General features: G+C 36.1%; 2 protein-coding genes and 1 long non-coding RNA gene across 3 annotated transcripts; 2 read left to right on the forward strand and 1 right to left on the reverse strand.

Annotated features, from left to right (window-relative positions):
* The first annotated feature begins 2,675 nt into the window (after window positions 1–2,675).
* On the forward strand, window positions 2,676–7,653 carry LOC107262180 (beta-galactosidase 13-like). Its single transcript, XM_015726394.2, has 19 exons — window positions 2,676–3,053; window positions 3,152–3,247; window positions 3,418–3,530; window positions 3,653–3,719; window positions 3,801–3,893; window positions 4,013–4,156; window positions 4,258–4,352; window positions 4,585–4,690; window positions 4,768–4,852; window positions 4,953–5,071; window positions 5,147–5,314; window positions 5,417–5,592; window positions 5,716–5,825; window positions 5,930–6,039; window positions 6,147–6,254; window positions 6,363–6,470; window positions 6,649–6,794; window positions 6,914–7,259; window positions 7,347–7,653. The coding sequence occupies exons 1-19, from the start codon at window positions 2,871–2,873 to the stop codon at window positions 7,461–7,463; spliced, it is 2,490 nt and encodes an 829-aa protein (XP_015581880.2). The 5' UTR covers window positions 2,676–2,870; the 3' UTR covers window positions 7,464–7,653.
* Window positions 7,654–8,561: 908 nt separating this feature from the next.
* LOC125370800 lies at window positions 8,562–9,929 on the forward strand. The gene is made up of 2 exons (XR_007216876.1): window positions 8,562–8,711; window positions 9,210–9,929. It is a non-coding gene; the product is annotated as an uncharacterized LOC125370800 (long non-coding RNA).
* Window positions 9,930–11,735: 1,806 nt separating this feature from the next.
* On the reverse strand, window positions 11,736–23,582 carry LOC8263918 (E3 ubiquitin-protein ligase UPL3). Its single transcript, XM_048378288.1, has 18 exons — window positions 22,183–23,582; window positions 21,907–22,017; window positions 21,662–21,778; window positions 21,399–21,569; window positions 21,159–21,320; window positions 20,188–20,436; window positions 19,963–20,084; window positions 18,450–19,875; window positions 17,620–17,715; window positions 14,591–16,150; window positions 14,267–14,491; window positions 14,061–14,165; window positions 13,432–13,512; window positions 13,273–13,341; window positions 13,043–13,171; window positions 12,438–12,563; window positions 12,116–12,325; window positions 11,736–11,941 (listed from the first exon to the last, which is right to left on the reverse strand). Exons 1-17 carry the CDS (start codon window positions 23,065–23,067, stop codon window positions 12,260–12,262), a joined length of 5,700 nt encoding a protein of 1,899 aa, XP_048234245.1. The 5' UTR covers window positions 23,068–23,582; the 3' UTR covers window positions 11,736–11,941; window positions 12,116–12,259.
* Window positions 23,583–26,444: the final 2,862 nt, after the last annotated feature.

Here is a 26,444-nt window from a genome sequence, read left to right on the forward strand (position 1 = left end):
AAAACTATTATGATTAATCAATAATAATAATTGAAACTAATAGAGATATGAATGTAAAGAAATTATTTATTAAATAAAAAAAAGGTTCATATAAAGCAAATAGACTAAACTAAATACTTAAATAAAATAAGCATAACATATTTAATCCAATGATTATGGTAATTAAATAGTAAGATATAAAAACAAAACAGAAAATAAAAGCTCCCTTCAAATCCAGAATTCTTCAAGATATGAAGATGATTGGTCCTTACTCTCTACTTCTTAAAAAGCTCCTTAGATCTTGAAAGAATAACAAAACTAAAACTAAGTGTTTAATAAAGAACAATAGAGAGAATTGCAAAAACAAGAAAGGTGGATAGATGCAGATGATAGATGTAATAGAAAGCATATAGGAGAGACATCTCCTCCTCCTTTTTAGATCTATATTTGCAGAAATATATATAAAATAGAGTGCTCCACCAAGATAAGTCTTCTTAAAGATAAGTGTATCCAAAATAAATCTATCTAATAGATAATGTCACGACCCCATCTGTGGGCCCGTGACCGGCACTAGGGAATAGGTAGGCGTAAGGCCACCGAATCCTGTAGTAAGCCTAACACTCACAACTCAAACAAATCTCATCTCAAATTAATATTATTAAAGCCACAAATTATCTTAATAGTTATATTTTACATAATTACTTCGGTCTGCCATAAAAATTAGGCGAGACCCGGAACTAGAAAAAATTTACCACTGATATCCCTACTATTACTGCTGCGGAGGATCTAAGAATTTTTATTTTTTTTACAATTTGACATACCAATACAAACACCACCCGATGATGAAGGAGTCGGGTTACTGAATAAGAGTCGCAGGAAGGCTAACAGTCACGAATATGAAAAACAGTAAATGGAGATTATCAGTCTCGAGAGCGAGTTAAAATCAAATAATCTAGAGACTATTGCTTTCTTCACAGAAAATATTAATCATTCGAATCAATATATCAACCATGCACGTAAATACAACCCATATTATAATCAATACCCTATTGCTTTCTTCACAGAGAATATTAATCATTTGAATCAATATATCAACCATGCACGTAAATACAACCCATATTATAATCAATACCCTAATAAATAAATAAATGAATAAATAAAAATATATTTTTATTTTTATGGGACGAGTGGCTCAGTAGAACCCTAACCCCAAATTCTAGTAGCCATTTTGGCTCTCTTAATCCAATAAGACTGGCGCCTAGAGAGCAATGCTCGACCAGGGACCTTACCTCCAGTTTGGTCACTTAAGTATCCAAATATGTCGGCGCCCAGAGAGCAATGCTCGACCAGGGACCTTCACTTCGGCATCTCATTCCAATAGGACTGGCGCCCAGAGAACGAAACTCGACCAGGGTCCTTAACTCCAGTCCGGGCACTTAATATTCAAATAAGCCGACGCCTAGAGAGCGAAGCTCGACCAGGGTCCTTTACTCCGACATCTCACTCAAATCAGCCCAGAGAGCCATGCTCGACCAGGGCAAAACTCATAATAATCTTATTACCGCAATTTACTCAAATCAGCCCAGAGAGCCATGCTCGACCAGGGCGAACTCATAAAGATCTTATTACCCGTCCATGATCATTACCGGTGCGCACGCGGTCCTGATGTAACCCATCAGGCGGCATGTTCTACAAGCCACATTTCTCAAATCGCAATCACCACATTTAATAAATATTATTGTCTAAAGAAGTCATTCAACCATATCCAAATAACGATTAACAATTTAGAGTAAGACATCATGCAACTCATGTGGAAAACTGATAATATTTGGTATTATTATAACATTACTATAATAATACTTATATTATCTTCAATAATTAATAATCTAGTGAAATTATTTACGTTGCGATACTAATAACCACATTAAGCATAAACTTCCAAAATAGCATATTAAATTCAGACTTAACAATAGTGCAACGATTAAGTGACTTTAACTCACAGAATTGGGCGACCTCCTAGCTCTGCTCCGGTGCCTCGGTTGGAGCGAGCCGAACAAACGGACAATCTAGTCACGGAAAACAATTTATCAAAACGCTGAAACAATCGATCATTAATCCTAGGTCTAGATTCCTAGGACTGACTGTCTAAGAATCTCGACTCGGGAGAATTATACCGAAAATCTGCCAGAACCTCCCCTATAACACATACATTACCCCCCGTAAAAACGGGTCCAGGACCTGCCAGAAAAATATCAAATTATTTTATAAATAATTAATAGAAATTTAAATTTAAATAAATTACAGCTGAAATAAAAATTAAGAATGAATACTTTATTTGAGGAAAAATTTAAAAAAGAAAACGCAGAAAGAATAGGAAGTGAAAGGAGTGTTGCGCAGTGACAGACAGGTGCAACAAAGCAAAGAATCGCACGAGGGACGAATTACCCGCCTAAATCAAAAACTCCAGTTTTAAAGTTCTGTTTCCCAGTAAACAGTTGTACGGTACACAACCCATACAACAAAAATAATTTGTTTCCCTTTCTCTCTCTGTCTTCCCCAAGAATAGCAATCTAAACACAATGAATGTGAATAGCTCAACAGGCAATGCACACAGCACATATTCTCCGATCTTTCCTCTAAGACCCCATATTTACCGTCCTCTTCTCCTATATGATTCTTTACACATCAAAACTTCCCTCTTCAGCTGCTGGGTAACTCCTCCTTCATTGTTTAAAGGAACACAGGAGAGAGAGCCCATTTTTTGGCTCAAGAGCGCGCATCTTTCACTCTCGTCTTTCTAATTTTCTTTTTTCTTCTCTTGTTCTTCTTCTTCTTCTTTATACATACATACATGCTTCACATCCATTTGTGATAAGATTCTTGCAGAAACCATGACCTTAACAAGACATGACTACCTTTTGGTTACCGCCCTTTTCTCTTTACTGTTTTCTTTGGCGGTAGCTGACAAGGATAAGTCTCAAACTGTGAGTTATGATGGAAGGTCCTTGATTGTCAACGGCAAAAGAGAGCTTCTTTTCTCTGGCTCCATTCATTACCCTCGTAGTACTCCTGATGTAATGCATAACAGCTTTTTATTCGTTGGTTCTCTGTCCTTTTTGTTCAATCCTTTTTTAATCATAGAACTGTAAGTGTTGCTTGGAATTGGATGCAGATGTGGCCGGAACTGATTGCAAAGGCCAAGCATGGAGGTTTAAACGTTATTCAAACCTATGTTTTTTGGAATATTCACGAGCCTGAGCAGGGCAAGGTATTATTCCCATCATCATTATTATTATCATCCTAGTTGATAATTCAAGAAAATGATCTCTAATTTTGGCTTTATCTTTAAAGAAATTAAAAGCTATAATGGTTTTTTTTTTTTTTTTTTGCCTACATCAGAGCTAATTGTACATGCCGTTTTCGTTGGCACTTTTGCAGTACAATTTTGAAGGAAGATTTGACTTGGTGAAATTCATGAAGATGATTGGAGAGCAGGGTATGTATGCAACTCTCAGGCTTGGGCCATTCATCCAGGCTGAATGGAACCACGGGTATGATTCTACTTCTTGCCTTCTTTCCCTTACTTGAATATTGCTTTAGCTTAAGAATTTCTTGCCATTTCTCTACTCTTCTTCCTGTATGTCAATTCTTCTTTCTTGATCTCAACTTGCAGTGGACTCCCATATTGGTTAAGAGAGGTTCCGGACATCATCTTCCGTTCTTACAATGAACAATTCATGGTAGCTCATCGGAATCTCTGTACAGATTTTCTGGTAATAGTTGAAGTAGATTATGTGACCAAAACTTAAAACATTTTGCAGCACCACATGGAGAAATTCATCAAGATGATAATTAATAAGATGAAAGAAGAGAAGTTATTTGCACCGCAAGGAGGCCCAATTATCTTGGCTCAGGTTTGGTTCTATTATCCGTTAATCCATTATCCTCACTTACATTTGTTATATTTCTTTCAGTGTTAATTTTTTTTTTTTTTTTTAACTTAACCCGTATTTCTTATCGCTTTGCAATGCAGATTGAAAATGAGTACAACACTGTCCAACTTGCATATAGAGACCTGGGTCATAAATATGTTCAGTGGGCAGGAAATATGGCTGTGGGTCTTAATGTAGGTGTACCATGGGTAATGTGCAAGCAGAAGGATGCTCCTGATCCAGTGGTAAGCAGCTATCCCCATTATTCATTCTTCCTTGCTTATCTACTCTTGAGTACCCAGAACAATCACTCTTTTTTTTCTATGATTATCTTGTGCTTGTGCAGATCAATACTTGCAATGGAAGGCATTGTGGAGATACATTCACAGGACCCAATAGGCCAGACAAGCCTTCTCTCTGGACTGAGAACTGGACTGCTCAGTAAGTATAAGTTTTCATATTTTTCTTGTGTCATTCTTTTTTAGGTCTATCTAGAGGCATTTCTAGCCAAACAATCTCTGGCCCAAAATCAGACAAATACAAGGAATCAAACAACTCCAATAGAATAGCAAAAAAACATATGATAGATTAACATTGCTCAATTAAAAATGACATGCTTGGCTTCATGTTAATTCTAGCAGATTTTTCTAATGTATGTTATGAAAAACTTCAGGTTTAGAGTATTTGGAGATCCACCTTCTCAAAGAGCAGCAGAAGATTCCGCGTTTTCAGTTGCCCGCTGGTTCTCCAAGAATGGATCTCTAGTCAATTACTATATGGTAGGAAAATACTCAAGCCTTTTCTAATGTATCTGCTGATATAATGCATACTAATCGCATTTAATCATTGCATGCAGTACCATGGCGGGACGAACTTCGACAGAACTGCTGCATCCTTCGTAACAACTCGCTACTATGATGAAGCTCCTCTTGATGAATATGGTAGGAGGAATGACATCTCAATCTCACATACTAAGGGAGAAGGGACTAATGTCCTTCTAGACAATTAATTTAAGCTTTTCTTTTTTCTCATGTGTTGCAGGTTTGCAGAGGCAACCAAAATATGGTCATCTCAAGGACTTGCATAGGGCTTTAAGACTGGCCAAGAAGGCTTTGCTTTGGGGCACTCCTGGTGTTCAGAAATTGGGTGAAGATCAGGAGGTAACTGTCTCTACTATTTAATATATGTAAATGTGTGAGATTAGTTACTTGCACTCAAGCAGTTCCACCTTGCAGGCTCGGTTCTATGAGCAACCTGGATCAAAACTCTGTGCTGCTTTCTTGACCAACAACGACAGTAGAAGTGGACAGACTGTTGAGTTTAGGGGTCGGGAATATCACCTGCCACCACGTTCCATTAGCGTTCTCCCTGATTGCAAGACTGTAGTTTATAATACCATGACGGTACTTTCTAATCAAGAGTTCATTTTCTGCATTGATTTGATTTTAGTTCCAATTGAGACAAGGAAAGGGTAAGTATATGTTATTCTTGGCTATATGGAACAGATTGTGTCACAACACAATGCAAGGAATTTTGAAAAATCAAAGAAAGCAAACAAGAAACTTAAATGGGAGATGGCTCCAGAAGTCATTCCTACCCAACTTAAAGTAACATCAAAAGTCCCAATGGAACTCTACGGCTTGACCAAAGATGTCACTGACTATGCTTGGTACACCACAGTGTAAGTCTAGTATTTGATCATATATATGATCAACCTCACAGTCTCTATATCATCTGCTCAAGAAATGATAAAATAAAGTTACTGAAATCTGATGTGTTTCTGTTATTGTCATTGTCATTCCAGCATAGTATTAAGTTCCCGGGACTTGTCTTTGCGAAAGGACATTCGCCCAGTTTTAAGGGTTGCAAGTCTTGGCCATGCAATGATTGCTTTTGTGAATGGCGAATTTATAGGTAAGCATGACCCATTCATTTAAACCCGCATTAACCAATTTCAGATTGCAATTCTTAGAAGCATTGTGTATATTTAGCTAATCATGCCAATTATTTATATATAGGATCGGCACATGGCAGCCAAATTGAGAAGAGCTTTGTCCTTCAGAAACCTGTAACATTGAAGCCAGGGGTTAACACTATTACACTCCTGGGTTCTCTTGTTGGACTCCCTGTAAGAAAGCTATCAGAACAACCCGTATTAAGTTTTCAGGTTTTTGATGATGAATTCTATAGCTGACACTTTGACACTGATGGTGCATTTCTCTTTAACAATGAAAGGATAGCGGAGCCTACATGGAGCATAGATATGCAGGGCCTAGAGGGGTAACAATCCTGGGTTTGAACACTGGAACACTGGATTTGTCATCAAACGGTTGGGGGCATGAGGTGTCTATGAACTTAACATGCAAAATGAATATATTTAATTAAGACTTCTTGTAAAGAAATTTTCCAATTTAACAATACTGTACAAGTGACATGGTTTCTACCTTGTAGGTCGGTTTGACTGGAGAGAGAGATAAACGGTACAGTGAGGAAGGAGCACAGAAGGTATCATGGCAAGATGTGCCAAATGGAGAAGGCCCTCCTATAACATGGTACAAGGTAATAATAAGGTCATATCTTGTCAGTAATAAAACCCTTCAAATCCGGCACTACCAGATAAGGAATCACATACTAAATTATTAGCTTAATGACACTGAGAAACAGCTAAATTCCTGATATGATGCATAAGAATCATCTATGGGTACTCAAAATAGTCCTTGTGATTTCTTGGGTGCAGTCTTATTTTGATGAACCTGAAGGAAACAATCCCGTTGTGGTCCGTATGACCGGTATGAAAAAGGGTATGGTTTGGATCAACGGCCAAAGCATCGGCCGTTACTGGATGTCTTACCTCTCCCCTCTTGGGGAAACTACACAAGCTGAGTAAGTGAAATCAACTGCTTTACTAAATTCATGCATGAAAAGATCTTTAAGAAATTTATTTTCACAAAAAAAAAACTGGTTTTTCCTTTCTTTTCTAAATATGCCTTGTCCAAAACTAGGTATCATATCCCAAGATCATATCTAAAGCCAAAAGATAACCTGATAATAGTGATGGAGGAGGAGCCAGCTAACCCTGATAAAATTGAGATTCTACTTGTGAATAGAGATACAATCTGTAGTTACATTACAGAGTATCATCCACCAAATGTCAAATCATGGGCAAGGAAGAATAATAAATTTAGACCTGTAGTGGACGATGCGCGACCAGCAGCTCACCTCAAGTGTCCAAACCATAAGAAGATTGTCTCGGTCGAGTTTGCCAGCTGGGGCGATCCTTATGGTTCTTGTGGATCTTTTGCTCTTGGAAACTGCACTTCTTCTGTTTCCGAGCAAGTTGTTGAACAGGTATCATCTTTCTGTGTCCTTTTCTTTTCTAACCTGACACAAGAACCATACAATATTAATATGTTATTTCTACATGAAATTGTGTAGTATTGCTTGGGAAAAGCTGCTTGTGACATTCCCATTGAGAGAGACCTCTTTGACAAGAATCATGATGCTTGCCCAGATATTAAGAAGACACTCGCCGTTCAGGTGAAGTGCGGCTAGAAGAATTTAGAGATCCATGAGAAAGATCTTTAAGGTGTTTGTGATCATGGGTTTGAAGAACCTGGTAGATTATAGAATTCTTGTGCTTAAATTTTATGTCCCTACAAGATGTTCAAGCTCATGTTTGTATTCACCTTTCTCTTATGCAAGAGTCTCTTATTAAAGTAAGAATTTGACTTTTTTCTTTTTCCTTCCCCAGGTAGTGAGCTTATTCTTAGAACTTTTTGTCATTTCTTTAATCTTTCTGATTGTAATTCTAGTGACAGCTTCAGCTTTAAATTTGTTAAAATTCTTTGTGGTTAATATTCATTTCTTATCAACTCAAGTTTTTGGCAGTATCATGGTAAGCAAACAAAGCTCTTGGTAAAATCAGAAATATATAGGTTATTTAAACATCTTGCTTCACACCGATACTTTTACCCACTAGGACAGATGTCAAGGACCAAGAGGATGCCAAGTCAGCATTGCCAGCTCAGCCTTTAGACAAGTCAGCATAGCTAGAGCTGCCGTTAGAAATTCTAACGGTTAAATAGCAGATATTTTCGTGTTGTTCTTTAGCTAGTTTTTATTTGGCAGTCATTGCATATTCCTTTGTTTATTGTATTTCTTTTTATTTTTGTCTTCTTGTTGGTTGTTATTTCATTTTGTCGAGGTCATCTTATTCTAGAATGTTTCTAGATGGTGATTGGAGCCTCTGAATAATGGTAGGAAAATCATCTTTGTATTTGGTGAAGAATTATCAATACAAACCTACTATTTCCTTTCTTTCCTTCTCTTTCGTTTTCTTCTTCTTCTCTACTTATTCTGTGCTTTAATGGTAGTACACTGCCATTGTTCTTTCTGTTATTCTGCTGCCTAGTATACTGAGCACAGGTAATAAACCAGGTGCATGACAGTTTGGTATCAGAGCACTCTGATCTAGAAACCACCCTTGCTACTTACAGCGAGTCGACCAGCAATCGCACAAAGGCCTGATTGTGGGTACGAAGGGTGACTCTTTTTTTGCAATTGGAATTTGAAAGCACCAAGATAGGCTGCTTGGACTGCTAATTATTGATGAATGAGGTTCTAGCCATGTCGATTTTATTAGGTAAAAGTTATAACTGAGATTCTATTGTAAAGAGAAATTCTTGCCTAATGTTTAGAATTTTTTGCTATAATTCATGGTGGAATGATGGTAAGGATACACTGAAGCAGTAGAAGAAAGGTTGTGAGTATTTTGAACGGCAACGAATAGTGGTTCCCTAAGTAAGCAGCCCATTATAAATGAATTGCATCTGGAAGAATTACAAGGGTGAACATTTAATTTAAAACTTATATTCAACATGCTCAATTACTGAATTTTTAATTTTTTTTTTAAAGTGACTATTATAACCTAATATATTCTTAATTTTATAATTACAAATTAAAAATTCTAAACTCTTAAAAATTTATAATCACCCACAATTTGCCTCAACTCTTAAATTTCATAGTCACAAATCACCCAACTAAAGTTGATATATTCAATTATCTTATATAAATAAAAAGGCAAAATCCATTACTAAGCTTTTAAACTTTTTAATTTGTTCTATTGAACTCTTAAACTTTTAGCATTGTGACAAAGCATCTAGGCTAACACTCTCAAACTCTCTTATTTTTATCTTAACCACCAACTATAGCACCTTCTCTTGTAGATTTCCAATCAAAAACTCTAGCTTCACTTTCAGTTTTAATTTCTTGACCTTCCCATTTCTGTTCTTGTGACAGCCTGGTCTGGAGAAGCGGTCTGACGAGGGCGAGAAGTGGACGCCGGGGCAAAGATAAGATGCCTGGACAAGGAGCGGCTCCCGGCAGGCTTTTAGGATGGCAGACTCTAAGTTACGGAGGTACATGAATGAATCGAATTATACATCGAAATGGGGTGGGAATGGCTTATAACATATATGTAAAGAGTTGAAACTCATCACATGAGGTGTTTTTTGGTTGTTTGGTCGTGGAGTTATAGGAACTTCAAAGTTAAATGTGCTTGGTTCAGAAAAATTTCAGGATGGGAGACCTTCTGAGAAGTTCTCGAACCTGCCACAGGAACAAAACCGTGAGGCTAGTAGGGACCAAAGCAGATAATCTCTCATGTGATCTGGTTTCAGACTGTTACAAATGATATCAAAGCAGGACCCCTCTAATAGATGTGTGGTTCTAGGACGAACTAGGCGGAAGCTGGTAGCCATGTGACAGCCTAGCCTGGAGAAGCAATCCGACAAGGGCGGAAAGTGGATACCGGGGCAAAGATAAGATGCCTCGACAAGGAGCGGCTCCTGGCAGACTTCTAGGATGGCAGCACTATAAGGTATGAGAGTACATGAATGAATCGAATTACACATCAAAATGGGGCAGGAATAATTGATAACATATATGTAAAGAGTTGAAACTAATCACATAAGGCACTTTCCGTTGTACTACTACAATAACATCATTTTACTCTTTTTTTGTTAAGCTCATTGTGAAGTCTATGTTACCGAGGGAATAAGAGAAGAAAAATGGGTTCTAGATGCGAAAGAAATAAAGGTAGAATTAAGTGAAGCTTAATAGGTGGTCTAGATGGAACCGAGAGAGATAAATAATGAAGAGATAAGAAAACATGAGTCTGCCATTGATAGATGCTTGAAAGTAGTCATTTTGGTTTAGAGAGAGAAATGAGAGAAAATGGTTTAGATTTTTTTTTCTACAGGACACCAAAATTATACATTTTACTTATTAGATGAGTCAGCAACACTTATTGACTATTCTTTTCTGAAAAAAAAAAAATCCAATCAACAGAAAAACCACTACAAAACTCTACATATAATGGCCAAATTGTATTATAGAAAGAAATTTCTATAAAGAAATTATAAGAATTTGTTATAATTTAAAACGTCAAGAAATTTTTTAGATAATTAAGTGAATTTTTTATTGAATTAATTAAAAACAGACAAAAAGAAAAATAACAATTGAGAAAAAAAAACATCACTTTATTATTATAAATACAGAACTAGATTTGTAGATCTTAACAAACATTGGGCAGCAACAGAAATTTTTCTAAATAACAAATATATCTTTATTTGGTTCATACATAATTTACTTTAAAACTTTACCAATTTAGTATTTGATGCTAATTATTTTTTTAATACAAAACACCTCTCAACTTTTTGTTTTTTATATTTTTCAACTTTTGAATATGTATTTATATATTTTGATTCACTCTCATGTAATTTCTCATATTATAAGTGAATAGAAATATAAAATACATTTACAAAGATGAAGATAAAAATAATTAAAAACAAGAATTGAGATATGAAAATAGTCAAAAACAGACATTAAGAGATGTCATAAATTAAAATAATAGTTGAGAAATATTAAAGGTTAGATAAGTAAAGTTTAGAATAAAAGTCTATATTTTGCCTATTTTTATTATATTACTATAGGCAAAAACCATAATTGAATTACTAAGCTTTAACATCTTTTGTAATTAATCCTCGCTTGTTTAAAACGATAGTACTTTACAATTTATTTTGCAGGTGTTTTATAAATGCTGATAAAATTAAGTGCAAACACTTAATCAATAATGAAATAATAAAAAAGAATTGTAAAAGATATAATTGAGCTCATGAACTTTTAACTTTTTCTTCTCGGACAATCAATGAAACAAACAAACAACAACAATATAAACAACTACCAAAATCTTTTCTTTTGCTTTGTTGTGTTAGAGATATTTTTAATTTTCATAAAAAAAAAAAAATCATTCCTTCCCTAAATTAGTTTCAAAAATAACCATAATCCTAAACTTTCAATCTTTCTTTTAAACATCGATCTTCAGCCTAGTCACAAAATGATGACAAGTTCAGAAGCCCAATTGGATTTTTAGTTTTTCGCTTACCTTTGGTTAATTAAGAAGGCGGAAGAGGCGCCTAGTCACAAAATGGAAGCCCAGTTGGACTTTTAGTTTTTTTTTCTTACCTAATACTGTATATGAAATTTGATGAATGCTCATCTTTATGGGAATACAGCCCACAGCCCAGATATCCATAACCATTCTAGGTTTTCGTTAGTACTCCACTTCTAAATTTTGCCATATCGATGCTAATTGCCAGGCTTTCATTATGTAGCTGCTGTCGTAAGTGCAATTAACTATCACCTCATTATTGAAGCAAATAAAAAGGAGCAAATCATGCATGACGTAATGATCAAACCAGCAGAGCAGCAAATAATGAAAACAATAGTTGAACAAAATAAAATAAATAAATTAACACATTGAAATTAGAAAACATAAATAATAGGATAACTAATATTTAAATCTTTTATTTTCTCATCCCATGTTCCATGGCATACATGTATATCCTACTAAATATGGGGCAAAAAAACAAAAAACAAAAAAGAACTTCCTATTTATTTACAGGCATTTAGCAGCTGAACAAGCTCTCCATATGTTCCCTCTTTACAGCATGAAAATGCGGCAATCCAACCTGACCAAAAATTTCATTAACATTTTAAAAGAACCATGGCAGCAATCTCCATTTTATCCCGGAAAAGAAAAAAAAAAAAAAATGTAAACTTAAATACGACGCAGTCAACCAGAGACTATTAGCCTGCCAACAAAATCCGAGCAGAGAAGATTCCATGAAAACTAAGGAACTGACCTTGATGATACCACTAGTTTATAGGGCCACCAAAAAGAAGCCATTATTGAGCTGAACAGGCGCTACTTCCTATTAATCCAGGAAAAGAACAATGATCCGGAGTCTTGCGACACAATATACAGCAACCAACCAGTTAGTCAGCACTCATGACAAATCGAAGGATCCCTGCCCTTCATTGATTGCATATAGTAGCTTCGTGTACATTATTTCCTGTTCAAAGCACAAGAATTATCAGCACTAACATGATTCAAGACCACCTAGATAACTTGGAAAAATAATAAAAATAAGACACCCAATCTGCAAAAATCACCCAATATGGTACCTTGGTGGAGTATGGAGGAAGCTTCAGATAGTTAGCACAGGTCATGACACTAGGCAAGTCATCATCCGCTGATTCTGAAGGCCCAGTTCCATTTGTCGCTGCTGCATTCCCTGCAGATGAAGAATGCTGCACCCAGAATTTTGATGGTTAGAAATAGTACATTTAGGTGCTTTAGACAAAACCCAATGTATTGCTTCATGCACGCATCATCAGAAATGCAACAGAGAGAAAAATCAAAAAGATAAGAAAAGCATAAAAGACTTGCCCATAATTCAAAAAGAAACAACATAACAAATGAACGTGTGCAGGGACCCCCTATCTATATTTTTAGTGATCAGGACAGTAACAAAGAACTATGCCACAGTCAACATTAGCTCATATGACATAAAAGGGTCTCCCTAGTGTCGAGGGGGAACCATAAAAATAAAGTAAAATAAAGCACTACATAGTTTATAACAAGAGTTTATTGTCAAAATATTTACAATTGTCTGAGCGACATAAAGATGAACGTTACCAATACACAACTTATGTAGATAGAAATGCAGCATGAACTTGTAAACATCAAATTCAATAAAGACAATTAAACCTTGAACATTTTACCATACCTTCCTCACAATGGTTAACTTTGGATTTAATACTGCTAGACCACCAGGAGGTAACCTTGGTGCACCAGTAACAAATTGGCAGAAGGCACGCTGCTGCTCTGGTGTGAACTCTCCCATGATCTCAAGTAACTATAAACACCAAAGACAGACACCAAATCCATCAAACAAGCTCATATGACAAACTTTATGTCGAAAACAATCCCTTTAAAGTCAAGTTCAAAAGTTCATACATTAATGATTGCAGGACTCTTGGCAGTGTATCCATGATCAAATTTAATGTGATCAACAAGGGTCTCAGGCTGCATTAGTGTAATAAAAAAGGAAAATCAAATATTCTATGATATCAGATGCAGAGCACACAATTGAAAGAAGTAAGAGAATGTAGCTACCTCCCATAACTCCCGACGGCCACAAAGCAAATAGTCCAATTCTTGTGGGGAAAATATTTGTAAGGATGAGATGTCAAAAACCTACTTGTTATAAATAAGAATGAAACAAATACAGGAAAGTAAGAATATGACAACCAGAAATCAAATAGCAATACTATATTCAACTAGCTATTATTCAGACACCAAATGTATATGCACACAACAACGATCCCGATGTCCCAGACTTCCTAGAACTCTAAATCAGAATAGTCCACTACAAATTATGTGGTTTAGTGCCTTTCCAATTTTAACTACATGATTGTTCTCTTGATAAAACGTTGTACAGCCCTTCTGCCATCATCCAAATCTAGTATATCATCATAAACTTTCAGTTTTTCACTAAGACGGCGCTTGCATGGCACACTTTCTGTTTATGTGATACCCTTTTGTGGAGGTGGCTCTAACGCGGCACACCTTCCCCTTTAGCCATGTAAGCACAGCATCAGCAAAACTGACGGTTTATGCCAAAATACTGAATTTTGACAAGCGACAGACACCACATACAGTGTTCTGTCAAATATAATCACATACTCAAGAAAAGTGCTACACTATAGAAATTTCTTTTGAATTTTTTCCTATAAACTACTTGCCTGATTAAACCCAGCTCTAAATGCTTCCATCTGTCGCATAATCCCAGACTTCACTGTTGCATCAACCACCAAAGATATGTACTCATCCAAGTTATTTATATCAACCTGATGATTCAAGAAATGAAAAAATAAAATAAAATCAGAAGGCAAGAAAACACAAAACCATATACGATTCCAAGAAAAAAGGAAATTAATATGTCATGTACAGTTTCATCTCCAGGTTTTAGAATGTAGTCAGGATAACCAGGGAGGGTAAAATCCAAGCAGAGATCTTCAATCGGAGTCCCTCGGAAACGCAAATCAGAAATTGCATCAAGATTATCAGTTCCTGAAGATTCTAGGAACCGTTTCCTGCAAACAAGGGCATGCAATTCTTGCAAAACCTTCCCAAATTCCGCATCAAAAGAGAGAATATCATACAGATCAAGCTCCTGCAAGAAGATTTAGAAAAAAATAAATGTTTCAACCCCAAAAAGTCAACAGTAACACTATTACAACCAAGGAATTAATGTCTTCAGCAATATGCATACTTGATTAAGCACAAGCTTATAAAATGCTGTGGAAAGTGGTAGGTCCAAAAGACGCCCATCTTGAAGAGCTTTTGCCATCACACGACCAACCAGCCGAAAATACTCAACAGCCTTATAAAACTGGCTACCCTCAGAAGCATCAGCACTTGGGGGCCAAGGACGAGGAAATAAACCAAGTGGAGCTTGGACAACATCAGCGCCCATAGCATCAGAACAGTTGTTGACCTTCCCATTCTTGTTTCCATCTTCATCAATTTCCATTGATGGTTTGTCAGATGATGAATTCGACCTCCACATTCCAAGCACAACCTTTTGTAGATCATGGCTCAAAAGTGTGTAGAACTCTAAGGTAGGGCCCAAACCTGTGCCAACTTCACCAAAATATTCCACTTCAAGCACAGCCTTCTGACTAGAATACATCTCCATTACTTTGGCAGCAGAATCCAAAATGCGGTTTCGAGAAACACGGACTTTCTGGCGTTGTAATCTCCCAACCCTCACCTCTCTTTCATTTGCTGATCCATGACCATCAGCACCCTGCTGCTGCTGAAGACGATACAACGCACGAGACAATCCAAAAGCAGTAGAATAGAAGTACTGTCGACGGGTCTCAAAAGGGAACAAGAATGGACACGCTTTTGTCAACTGGTAACACCAGGATGGCAGACTCCCACTGCATAATGCAAGGGCATCCTGAATCTGGCGAGCTAATTTAGGAGTGAGCTTGCTGTTAACAAATTCTTCAGCAGGAACCCTACTGCTAGTGGCACTCAGATCATCCAAATTTGAGATTTGCCCCTCAGCAAAATTGTCTGAAAATAGCTGCGCTCTCAGGCGTGGTGCCAGCTGGTTCAAACCATCTAGTACACGAAGCAGTGCCAAAATATTATAAGTGGGATTAGATTTCTCCAAGTCACAGGGAAGCTCCCCTTGCAAGATGCTATCTAACAAGGACATCTGATGCAATTGGCCATCAGAATTTGAAGAACCAGTTTTTGTGGACTTCGATGTGGTAGAACTTGAGCCACCAACAGAAACTCTATCAGGTTGGCCATCTGCCCTCTGGTATGTAATGGTATATATGTCACTCCACAGCCTGCTTCCGTCACTAGAGATGAAATCACTGCCAGCATACCTGTCATCGTCATCCTCATCCAGCACAAGCTGTCTTTGAATGGCCTGATAGATCGTCAAATGCCTATTTAGCTGCTTCCCTCCAGCAGTAAAGATTAATTTTGGAGGGTCACTAGAACCACCCAATAGTGGTCTTCCTTGTCGATCTCTGCCTCCTCGGATACCTCTGCCATTAGCAGTTGCAAGACCAGCCATAGCAGCAGCAGCAAATGACATAGCACCCCTTGAGCCATAAGAGCTGCCACCCCTAAAATCAGTAGATTCTGAGCCCCTAACTGTAGCTGCTCTGCTGCTAGAACCAGAAGCAGGATTAGTTTGGCTATCACTTGTGGCTGGTGCACCACTGCTATCTTCAGGGGCATCACCCAACTTCACATCGTGTACTTTTTCTGGCATGCAAACAGGTAGCGGATCATCTCTTAACATCTGGGAAGGGAAACAGAAAACACAGATCAACTAGTCGGCAATATTTGTAAATTAAATACTCAAGTCTTATTAAAGCTCTGGAACTAACTCCAAGACAATATCAAATAAGGGTTGGATGATGATTAACATGTTATAGAACAATAAGCACCAAAATATATAAATGCCACAATTTTCTTTTGCTTTCTGCACCAAAAGAAAAAAGGATAGTCTAAAGTACTTGTGACAACTTCCTAAATAACCAAAAATCCCAACATTCATGTATTTTTTTAATTTTAGCAAATTCTTCAAATTTTATCAATTTGTACCTAAAACTTCCACATTGGTTTCAAGATAGCCACATGCTTCAAGTTTGAACTTATCAATCAAATAAAAATTAAATTAGAAATCAATATAGCAGTTTTACCCTTCCCCCTATTTGCCTCTTGTGAATGATATCCAATTATGTCAGTCAATGGTTTTTTCTCCACAAAACAGAAGCTCATCTTATAACTGTTCCACACTAGTGTTAATGTAGACCCTAAACTAAAGGCAGTTAAATGAGTAGCGAGTTAAAATCTTTTATATTCATAAATCAAGTTCACATCATTTCTCTCTATCTATCCTCTCCAAGTCCTAGTATACCCTTCCCCAGCCAATTTATCAGGTCTGCCTTTTGGCCTCATGCTGATCAAGTGCTAACCATACTCACCAAATACACTTCCTCTTCCTTCATTAAAATCACAAACAACAACCTATCAAAGCAAACTTTCGATTCTCCATTAGCATCTTATCTGCAATCTCCAGATATGACTCCTTCCATTATATTTGAAGCCAGGGACAGAGCGTTAAACACGTCTGCATGGTTTATGGCCCTATAGTTCAACCTAGATCATTTAATTGCTCTTCTAATTTCTTAACTGATCTCTCTCTCTCTCTATATCTCATACACACTTCCACCTTATATGGATCCCCTCCAATTCTTTGCATCACCTCTATACTAGCCAGTATAGGAGTACAGAGTAAAAAGACCATCCTAAGAGAAGCATCAGACAAACCATTTTTAAGAGGACCCTACCCAACATAGATCACCTCCCAATAGCTTTAGATAAGAAGCTTTCTCCAGCAAATCGAACTATTACGGAACACTGAATCCTATCAAGGACCCAAAATGGAGTAGATTAGATTTAGAACTGAAGGGCTTTCAAGATTTGCAGCTCGATAACATACAATTAAGGATCTATAAAAACTGCAGAGAGCTACATCATGTGTTGTTCTTTTTTTACTTTGGAGCTGATGGCTAAATCAAATTCAAATTGAACATAAGTGATCTTGCACTAATTACTTAATTTGGAGCTGAGTGCAAAAGCAGGAAGAGGAAGAGGAGGGGAGGGAGCGTCTGAGGGGCTTCTGGTGTGGGGTGCAAGAGAAAGTACATAAGAAATTAAAAAGAACTATTTAAGCATCACTATTGTAAGGAATCAGAGGATTACATCTTCGTGATCATCATCCTCATCATCAGAGATATCATCATCTTCAATCACCAAAGCATCATCAATCTCAACAGGAGATATGTCCAATTCCTCATCCTGCAAAATACAAATTATCAAAATCAAATTACTGGAATTGCTAACAGCTTAGTATTTGCACATGCAAGTTATTGACTACGGCAGCCCTCCCCATCCCCCCAGTATGCATATCTAAATCATACTTACAACTGCACTCTAGAAGAAGACCACCAAAATATTAAAAGATGAGTGGATGTATTATCCAGGTAGGCTGTCAAAAATTGAGTTTCTAGTGAAGGATAGCTTGCACGTACTCCTATCAAAACCAAATCATAAATGGAAGTAGACATGTACACTGTTCTTTACCAAGGAGAAACACATTCCAAACATAGCACCTTCATTGTAACAAATTAATGCAGTTTGAAATTGTTTTGAACCACTTCTCGGTGGGTGCTTCGCGTATATTGTATATATGGCTTAGATGAGCGTGTCCATCAATCAGTAATAAAATGCCATTTAACAATTTTTTGAAAAGAAAAAAAAAAACAAAAAACTAATACTCCCAAAAATGTACAGACACCTACAATATCCCAGCTCTAGATTATGCTTCACTCTGGATTTCTAATAAAACCAGATTGCTAAGTGAACTGACATTATAAACTTGCATATCTCTGCATTTGCTAGCAAAATTAAGGGCCATATATCCACTAGTTTGAACAAAATGAACCAAACCATAGAGTTTGGCAAGCTAAAACAGAAATCTTGAAGGTCATCATGAAGATGTTATTTACATAGCGCAGTAATAAATATCAAACCTCAGAACTAGAATCCCCATTCACTGATTTCATCTGCGCATCTTTATCAAGGGCTGCTCTTCTACGAGCCACATTTCTAGTTTGAGGTCCTTTTGCCTCCTCCTGGGCAGGCTTAAAAACAGCTTTCCCCTTTCCCTTAGATGAACTTGTGCTTTTCTCCTGCAATGGTTCCTTTCTAGCTGCATCTATATTAACAGATGATCTTGATCTTGAAGAATGACGGCGAGTGGTTGAAGGAGTGGAAGCAGATGGAGACAATGCACCAGCTCCAGCAGGTGTAGTACCAGATTCAGAATTTCCCACAGAAGCTGAGGGCTTTTGATCAGATTCACCTCGCTGAACTCGGGGCCAAAGAAACTCTTCAACAGCTGCTAAACTCGCTAATGGATCAATAAGAACTACATTGGAAGAATAATCACGGAGAGACTTTTCACCCTGGGCTCGACAAAGGCGCAGCTTAAAAGGTTGAGACAGTGCACTTAATCCAGATGAGAGACGTGCACTTCCACCGGATGACCTAGACGAATGACTCAAAACAACAGGAAAGCGTTCCAAGGACGACAGGGCATTTTGAAGCTTCTGAACCAAGACAGCCATGGGAGCTGCACTCCCTGCATTAGTACTATAAGGAAGGGAAAGGGCAACAAATAACTTGAATCGTCTAAGTGCCTGTTGCCGAAGCTTGGACAGATTAGCTTCTGATATTCTCTCCTTGGAAAAGTAACCACAAGAGAAGTAATTCAGCAATGCTGCCACAACCCCACTGCCAATAAACTCAAATGTGGATACACCATCCCCTTTTCTTAGTTCTGCCAGCATATCAGATATCACACCAATCAAATACTCTTCCTTATTAATAGAACCATCAATGCCACGAGACTCAGAAGCTTTAGATTTTCCTTTTGCTTTAGTCTTTTGGTCATCAACACCAACATTCAACTTCATGCAAAGATTTTTTAAATGCAAGAGATCATCAGTAACCCCAACTTCAGAAGCACCAGGATCTGATGGAAAATACTTATCTTTAAAAGACTTGGCACATGTACTGACTGCCATGCGAAGGCTGGAATTAACTGTTGGGATTTCAACAGAACTTGGAGGTGATCCAACATTTGTTGGAATAGGACTCCGGGATTCTTCTAATAAGCTTCCTTCAGCATTTGAATTGCCACTGCGGCGTTTGTAGCGCCTAGAACGGGATGATGTTCCAGATACATAATCATTATCCTTCTCAGTGGAAGGTGCTTGGGTAGGAGTGGTACTTGGATTCCCAGCCAAGACAAGTTGATCTATAGCATGAACCACACCTTCTCTGACAAACATCTTGGAGAAAGTTCCAGGAAGCTTTTCCATAAGAATTTCAGCAATTTGGAGGGCAGGAACCAAGACATGAGGATCTTTCCATGCCAAGACCCCAGCTAAGAAACTATGGAAAAAACAAATGGTACAAATAAGAAATCCTACCAAGAACGGTTTGAACATAAAAAGAAATCAAGCATGGGTTACTGTTTACCTAGATATGTTTGTGATGCTCAATAAAGACTGAATCATTTCCGCACTGCTGAAATACATCAACTTTCCAATAACTGAAAGACATTTGTGGCGAACAGGACTGTTGACACTGGAACCATATATCTGCATAGCAAGCAAATAATACCATCACTATCCACCTAAGTAGAACAACACACCAAAAAAAAAAAAAAAAGAAAGAATAACTGCTAGTCCACCAAAAACTAACCTGTAATAGAACAGGGAGGAGATCCATTCCGAATTGCTGCAACAGCTCTGGCTGATCCTTTAACAATTTCTCTCTAGCTGAAACCTCAGGAACATTTCCATTAAGATCATCCTGTTTCCCAGAACTACTTGAAGGTGACTTCTTTACCACGGGTCCTTTCACAAAAACATTGGAGCTGGCAGGGAGAGAGATTGTTCCTTGTGGAAGTGGAGGGAGAAGCTCATTTGCTAGGTTCACAATCTCAAAAATCTAAGCAGTGGAATAAAAAGCAGAATAAGCAATTCGAGACTTAAGCCCAATAATTAATTTATGAGTTCTAACATATGCACAGTAGTTTCAGGGCGGATAAAGAACAAGATCAGATAATAGAGACATGAAAATCCTACTGATTAGCATGTTCGGAATGGTGGACAGGGGTAAGGCAGTGAAGAAATAAAATTTGATACTTCCAACCATAACAGTTCTCATTTTTCCAAAACTGAATTCAATAGTTCTTAACTTCTGAACGAAGTATACATATACTCTATCATGCTTCAGTCCCTGACATTTTAGGTAAAATAACTTTTAGATCCCCAACACTTTTATCCCTCATCTTTTGACTTTGGTTCTCTAGGCTTCATGGAAAAGAATGTTGTCCAAGAAAATAAACAAAAGGATTATAGCATATAAAGAAAAGAAAATTAAGGACTACGATTTTCATGTTATTTGACAGAAGGACTAAAGTGATGAAAAAATGAGGGAACTAAATCATTTTTTAAGAACCAATGACTTGATTCAAATTTTGAGTACTAAAGGCTTCATGTTAGAAAGAAAGGAACTTCTGGTGCACCATCCTCAAGGAACTAGTAATTGACAACAAAATGACTATAGAAAAGGGTTCCCATACACATATAAGGTTTTAGGCAGGTTGCTCAAACTAATGTAGTGTTTCACAACTTCAGCTAAAAGCTAGCAGAAGAAGCAGCACATACCTGTTCTGCCGGTCTACTTAGAGCTGGAGGGACTGACGAGTTAGCAGAGACACCAGATCCTGAAAGTATATCCTTAAGAATACCACTGATTTCTAGGAGAAGTAAAGTTTTTGCTCCAAGAGGGGACCCACTTGCAAATGTGGACAACAGTCGAATTAAGCCCTGCATGCCAACCACACACCAGATGAGCTGCCTCAAAATACACTATCATTAAAACTAAAAGAACATAATCGTTCTTACTGTGTATGTAGGTGGGCTTAGAGAAGCTTGTCCACCACCGGCATTACTAGTGGAAATCAGAGAAGCTGCTTGAGTAACCAGTCCATGATTGCATAGTTCATCCAATTTTTCAGGCGCTGAAGCAAAAGCTTCAGCAATCCGGGTCAAACAAACAGAAGCATGCTCCAATACCTACAATCATTCCAAATGACATTGAATGAAAGAAACAAAGAGTGGCCTGTTCACTCTAGAAGGAGAAAACTGTAATCTTCTTATATAATTACCTTTGCATCATGATACTGAAGAAGATTTGTCAACAGCGGAACAGCTTCCATCACAAAATCAGCGGCATCTGAAGGGAGTTTCTTGCACATATTTGCAGCAGTGGATAACGCTACTCGCTGAAACCATAATTTGGATAAAAAACAAAAGCAGAACGCGGTAAGAACACAAAACCCATAATGTTAATATCACTCAGAATAGACTATTATAAACTCAACAAAAAATGAGTTAGAAATCAGGCAGCTACCTGGACTCCCGTGGAGAAGAAATCCAGATAAGAAAGTACCGCCATAAGAGCACCAGCTCGCAAACATGCAGTAGGATGCTCCTGAGATATCTTTTTAAGTGCTTGCAAGGACTGTTCTCACCATGAAACCACAAATTTTAGTAGCAAAACCAATTAATAGCCATCCTACTAAAACCATATTATCACAAATATGTACGTCACTATTCTAAATAATAGATGTAATGAAATAGCAAATAAATATGCAATTCTAATCGAAGAACACAAAACCAAACAAACCTGTTCAGCCAAGTCCATATATTCAATAGTAAGCAACCTAGCAACAAAACATGAAACAGCACCGTAATGCACAACAGCGGCACAAGAAGAAGGCAAAACATCACACAAATGAGTAATAGCACGTGCAGCCAGCAACATTATATCAGGATTACTCTCATGATTCAACAATCCAACAAGCACCGGAACAAATGAATCCACAGAAAAAGTGCTCAGAGACTCCTCAGTTCCAATGGAAAGCATCTCACAAAGCTGAGTCAAAGCCTCAACCTGCTTCCCTTCCTCACCATCAGCCCTCAATCCTGATAAAATCTTCTTCAATCTGCCAGACTGATGCGAAGACGAAGCGGATGGCATACCAGAGGAAGGTAGCAGATCATCAAGACCGGCACCAAGCTTCCGTAACAAGCCTTGTAGAGCACTGCTAGCTGAAGTTAGATTGTGGTGAAAAGCCCCAATTCCACCGCCTTCTTCGCTGTCATTATCATCATCCTCATTAACATTATTATTGTTATTGTTAATATTATTTCCAGATTCCATATTTAACCCTAGGTTGCTATTATCCTTGTTATCTCGAACCCTAACTTCATGCTCTTTCTCTTTGCCTTTATCAGACGATGACGATTCAGGATTCTTGTTGTTACGACGGGAGCGAGACGATGACGATGACGATTCCACAGGTGTGTTTGAGTTTGCGGTGGGGTCCATTGGATGAGCGCGGGTGGGTCGAGTGCGAGAGGGGGCGGGGGAGGGGGCGGTAGTGGTAACAGGGGCAGCTGACGTGGAGGAGAGGCGGGAGCGTTTCTGAGAACGAGTTGTGGGACCGGAGGAAGAAGAAGAAGGGGCAGTTGAGGAGGCCTCCGCCCGCTTCCGGCTGCGAGTTTCCATACAAGAGCTAAACCTCCCCGATTGAATCCAGTGGTCGCGCGCGATCACGCGGCACCGGATCGGGAATTAATCATAATCTGCTGCATCTCGCCGGAAGAAAACAAATTTCAGAAACCCTATCAATAAATTAACAGAAAAGAAGCAATCTGAGAGACTAGAGTTTGATTAATTCGAAAGAATTTTTCTTTTGCAAAGGTGAATATTGTAGTGGAATTGAGGATTTTTGGCGGATACAGTAGAAGAAGAGAAACCCTAAGGTGAGGGGAGAGAAGAATATGAAGAAAAGGGAGAAAAGTGAGTGTGGACTTTTTATATGTGTTGGTGTTGTTGTGCTTTGTTGATGAAAGTGAAGAGGCAGAGAGATATTATATTCTGTTTCTATTTTTTAAGAATTTATTTTTTCTTTTACGTAAATTTATAAGTTTGCGTTAGTATAAAAGTGTATTTCTTTATATATTTATATTTTTTTCTCGGGGAGGTGTTTAGAGAGTGAGCGGTGAATGCTTCTCCCCTTAGTTCTGTCTGCCTTGCCAAACACGATTCAGGGCATTGTTATTTATGTCGCTATTCGGCGAGAATACACAAAATATTTCCTTTTAGGTATAGAAAGCAAAGTTATTATGAATTCTATTCCGACCATAATTTAATATTGTTATTGGAATGAAATATTTAAGTTTCAAAGTATTTTAGTATTTTATTTTGAATTGTTTTGAATTGGATATAAAACTTAATTTTAAGTTATCCATAATTTAATTAAATATTATATTAAAAAATAACAAACAAAAATAAACTCAATTTTTTTATTATTTACAATAATAAAATATTTTTCTATAATACAATTGATTAAGGTACAAAATAGCATCTTGTGATATAAAATCATGAAAATTAAATTACATAAATCTTGAGTTGTTATTAGTAAATAATATATATTAAATTATAAAAATATATAAATGAATTTGTGAAAAAAACACATGGTTAAACTATAGACTACAAGATAAGGTGATAGATAAAGATAAAAATACTATTATGCAGGGTTTTAGATTTTTGATTTAAAATTTTAGATTTAATTCGTTTTTATTAATAGAGAGAAAAAAAATTATCGAGTTAAGATTAAGTATTATTGAACTATTTAACTCAATTTAATGATATAATTTTTTGTTGACAGATAATAATTGACTCAACAATAATTCAATAATATAATTTTTTTTATAAAATTACCTCATCTCGGCCTATCTCGTTAATCTCGACTGGAATGGCCATTTCGATCCAATCTCGATCGCTTTGGTCCGAGATGGCTGAGATTTTGGTCAATAGGAATAAGAGGTATTTTGTTCTTTTTTTAAATAAAATAAGACATTTCGGAATGGAATAGAATCAATAACCTTGATACAAAGAGTAAAATATTTTATCTAAATTCAATAGATTTTTTATATTTAATATTATATATTATATCTATTTTTATAAATATTAATAATTTTATTTTTTAAAATTTTTTCTCATAAAATATAAGAATTATAAATATCAACCACATCAAATGTATAGAAATTCGTAGTGCATTTATTAGATATAGAGTAGAGAGTGAAGTTTGGCTAGGACTCTAAACGAACCAAGCCTCTCGTGAGCTACTCGAAGCTCGACTCGGTAAAAACTCGTTCGAGCTTGTTAATAGAGATTCATTAGTATTAGCAAACCAAACTCAAACTTGTTAATATTCGGCTTATTAGCTTGTGAGCTAACTCGCTTATAGACTTATGAGCCTATTCGTGAGCTAACTCATTAATGGATGCTTACAGACTTATGAGTCTATTCGTGAGCTAATTTATTAATAGACTTGTGTTTAAGCTCGTAACGATGTACAATATTTTTTATTTTAGTATTTTATTTTATATATATATATAAATATTTATCAATTTCTATAAACTAATGTGTAAAATATTTTTATTTTTATTATATAGTATAATTAACTTCTATTAAATATTTAATATTTAAAACCAATCGATTCAAAATAATAAAATAAACTATATTGTCAAATAAATCAATAAAGTTAAAAAATTGAAATTGAAATTGATAAATAAGATTTAAAGGAATTTTAATGCGTCAAGCTCGAAATAAGTTCAAGTTTGACTCGAGTTCATATTATTGAATTCGATTTCCGTTCGAGTTCGTGCAACGTAATAATAAACCAGGCTCAAATTTATTAAAAATTTAGATCGGCTCAGTTCGTTTATAGCTCTAAATTTGGCTCCATGTGTGGAGAGCTAAATTGACTCTCTCTATATTATATTTAATCAAAATTACGTTAGAATATTGTTTTATGACATAACTCTTTAGAATAAAGAATTTGACATATAAAGAGTGCATTAGACATGCCCTATCACAAAATAGTATTTCAATGCACTCTTTATTTTTTAAATATAAAGCAGAGAGTCAATTTGGCTATCTACATATGGAGAGCCAAACTTCACTCTCTATTATATATTTAATATAAATGCACTACAAATTTCTATGTATTTGACTTAATTAGTATTTGCAATTCTTATTTTTGGTAAAAATAAAAAAGATTAAAAAAAATTATAACCATTGATATTTATGGAAATAAAGCAAGATATATAATAAAATATAGAGTCTATAAGACTTAAATAAAATGTTTTATTTTATATGTAAATATTTATTAATATACTCTTTATAATAGAAATTATGCTTGTTTAAAATAAAGAACACTAGCATCTCTAATGATGTTCTTTATTTTAAAGAGCATAAGTTGTTTAATAAAGAGTATTTTTTTATAAAGAATAAAAATCTTTTTTTGAATCCAATGTCTTCTTTATTTTTATCTTTATTTGCTTTATCCAAGAAGTGTTAAAGTTTTAAATTTTCTTTCTTAAAAAGGACATAAAAATTATGTTTAAAGAAAAAAATAAAAAATAATAGATATCAATTAATAAATATATAGGAACTTGTAATGTATTAATTATAATAAGGATAAAAAATGAATTTCGCTCTTCAAATGTGGACAGCCAAATCTACTATTTACTTTATATTTAAAAAATAATTTAACTTATGTGTTAGAGTCTTATTTTGTTAAATAGCTCTTTATAATAAAGAGTTTAACTTATTATGTAAAGAATCTTTTAGAGATGCTTTTAGTCTATATAATGCTATATAATATATATAAAAATTAAGATATAAAAAACTTTAGCCAAATGCTTATTTGGATATATGAGATTCGACAATTTGATCATTTTAATACTTTAATTTTAAATTTAATTTAATAGATATTTCAACTTGTATTATTTATGATATTTAAACACTTTTGGACATATAGCTCCATCTAATACTTACACGTGTATTATGCATAAGTATATTAATGTTATCAT

The sequence above is a fragment of the Ricinus communis genome, chromosome 8 (genome assembly GCF_019578655.1).
Source record: "Ricinus communis isolate WT05 ecotype wild-type chromosome 8, ASM1957865v1, whole genome shotgun sequence".
Taxonomy (NCBI): domain Eukaryota; kingdom Viridiplantae; phylum Streptophyta; class Magnoliopsida; order Malpighiales; family Euphorbiaceae; genus Ricinus; species Ricinus communis.

What these genes read in the sequence shown, in the direction of transcription:
- LOC107262180 (XM_015726394.2), top strand. Translation starts at nt 2,871, where the DNA reads ATGACCTTAACAAGACATGACTACCTTTTGGTTACCGCCCTTTTCTCT. An exon ending in ACTGAGAACTGGACTGCTCA is followed by an intron (nt 4,353 to 4,584) that starts GTAAGTATAAGT and finishes GAAAAACTTCAG; the next exon opens with GTTTAGAGTATTTGGAGATC. An exon ending in CAAACGGTTGGGGGCATGAG is followed by an intron (nt 6,255 to 6,362) that starts GTGTCTATGAAC and finishes TCTACCTTGTAG; the next exon opens with GTCGGTTTGACTGGAGAGAG.
- LOC8263918 (XM_048378288.1), bottom strand. Translation starts at nt 23,067, where the DNA reads ATGGAAACTCGCAGCCGGAAGCGGGCGGAGGCCTCCTCAACTGCCCCT. An exon ending in ATGGGGATTCTAGTTCTGAG is followed by an intron (nt 17,716 to 18,449) that starts GTTTGATATTTA and finishes TGTATTTTGCAG; the next exon opens with GATGAGGAATTGGACATATC. An exon ending in AGGATGATGATCACGAAGAT is followed by an intron (nt 16,151 to 17,619) that starts GTAATCCTCTGA and finishes TTCCCTTCCCAG; the next exon opens with ATGTTAAGAGATGATCCGCT.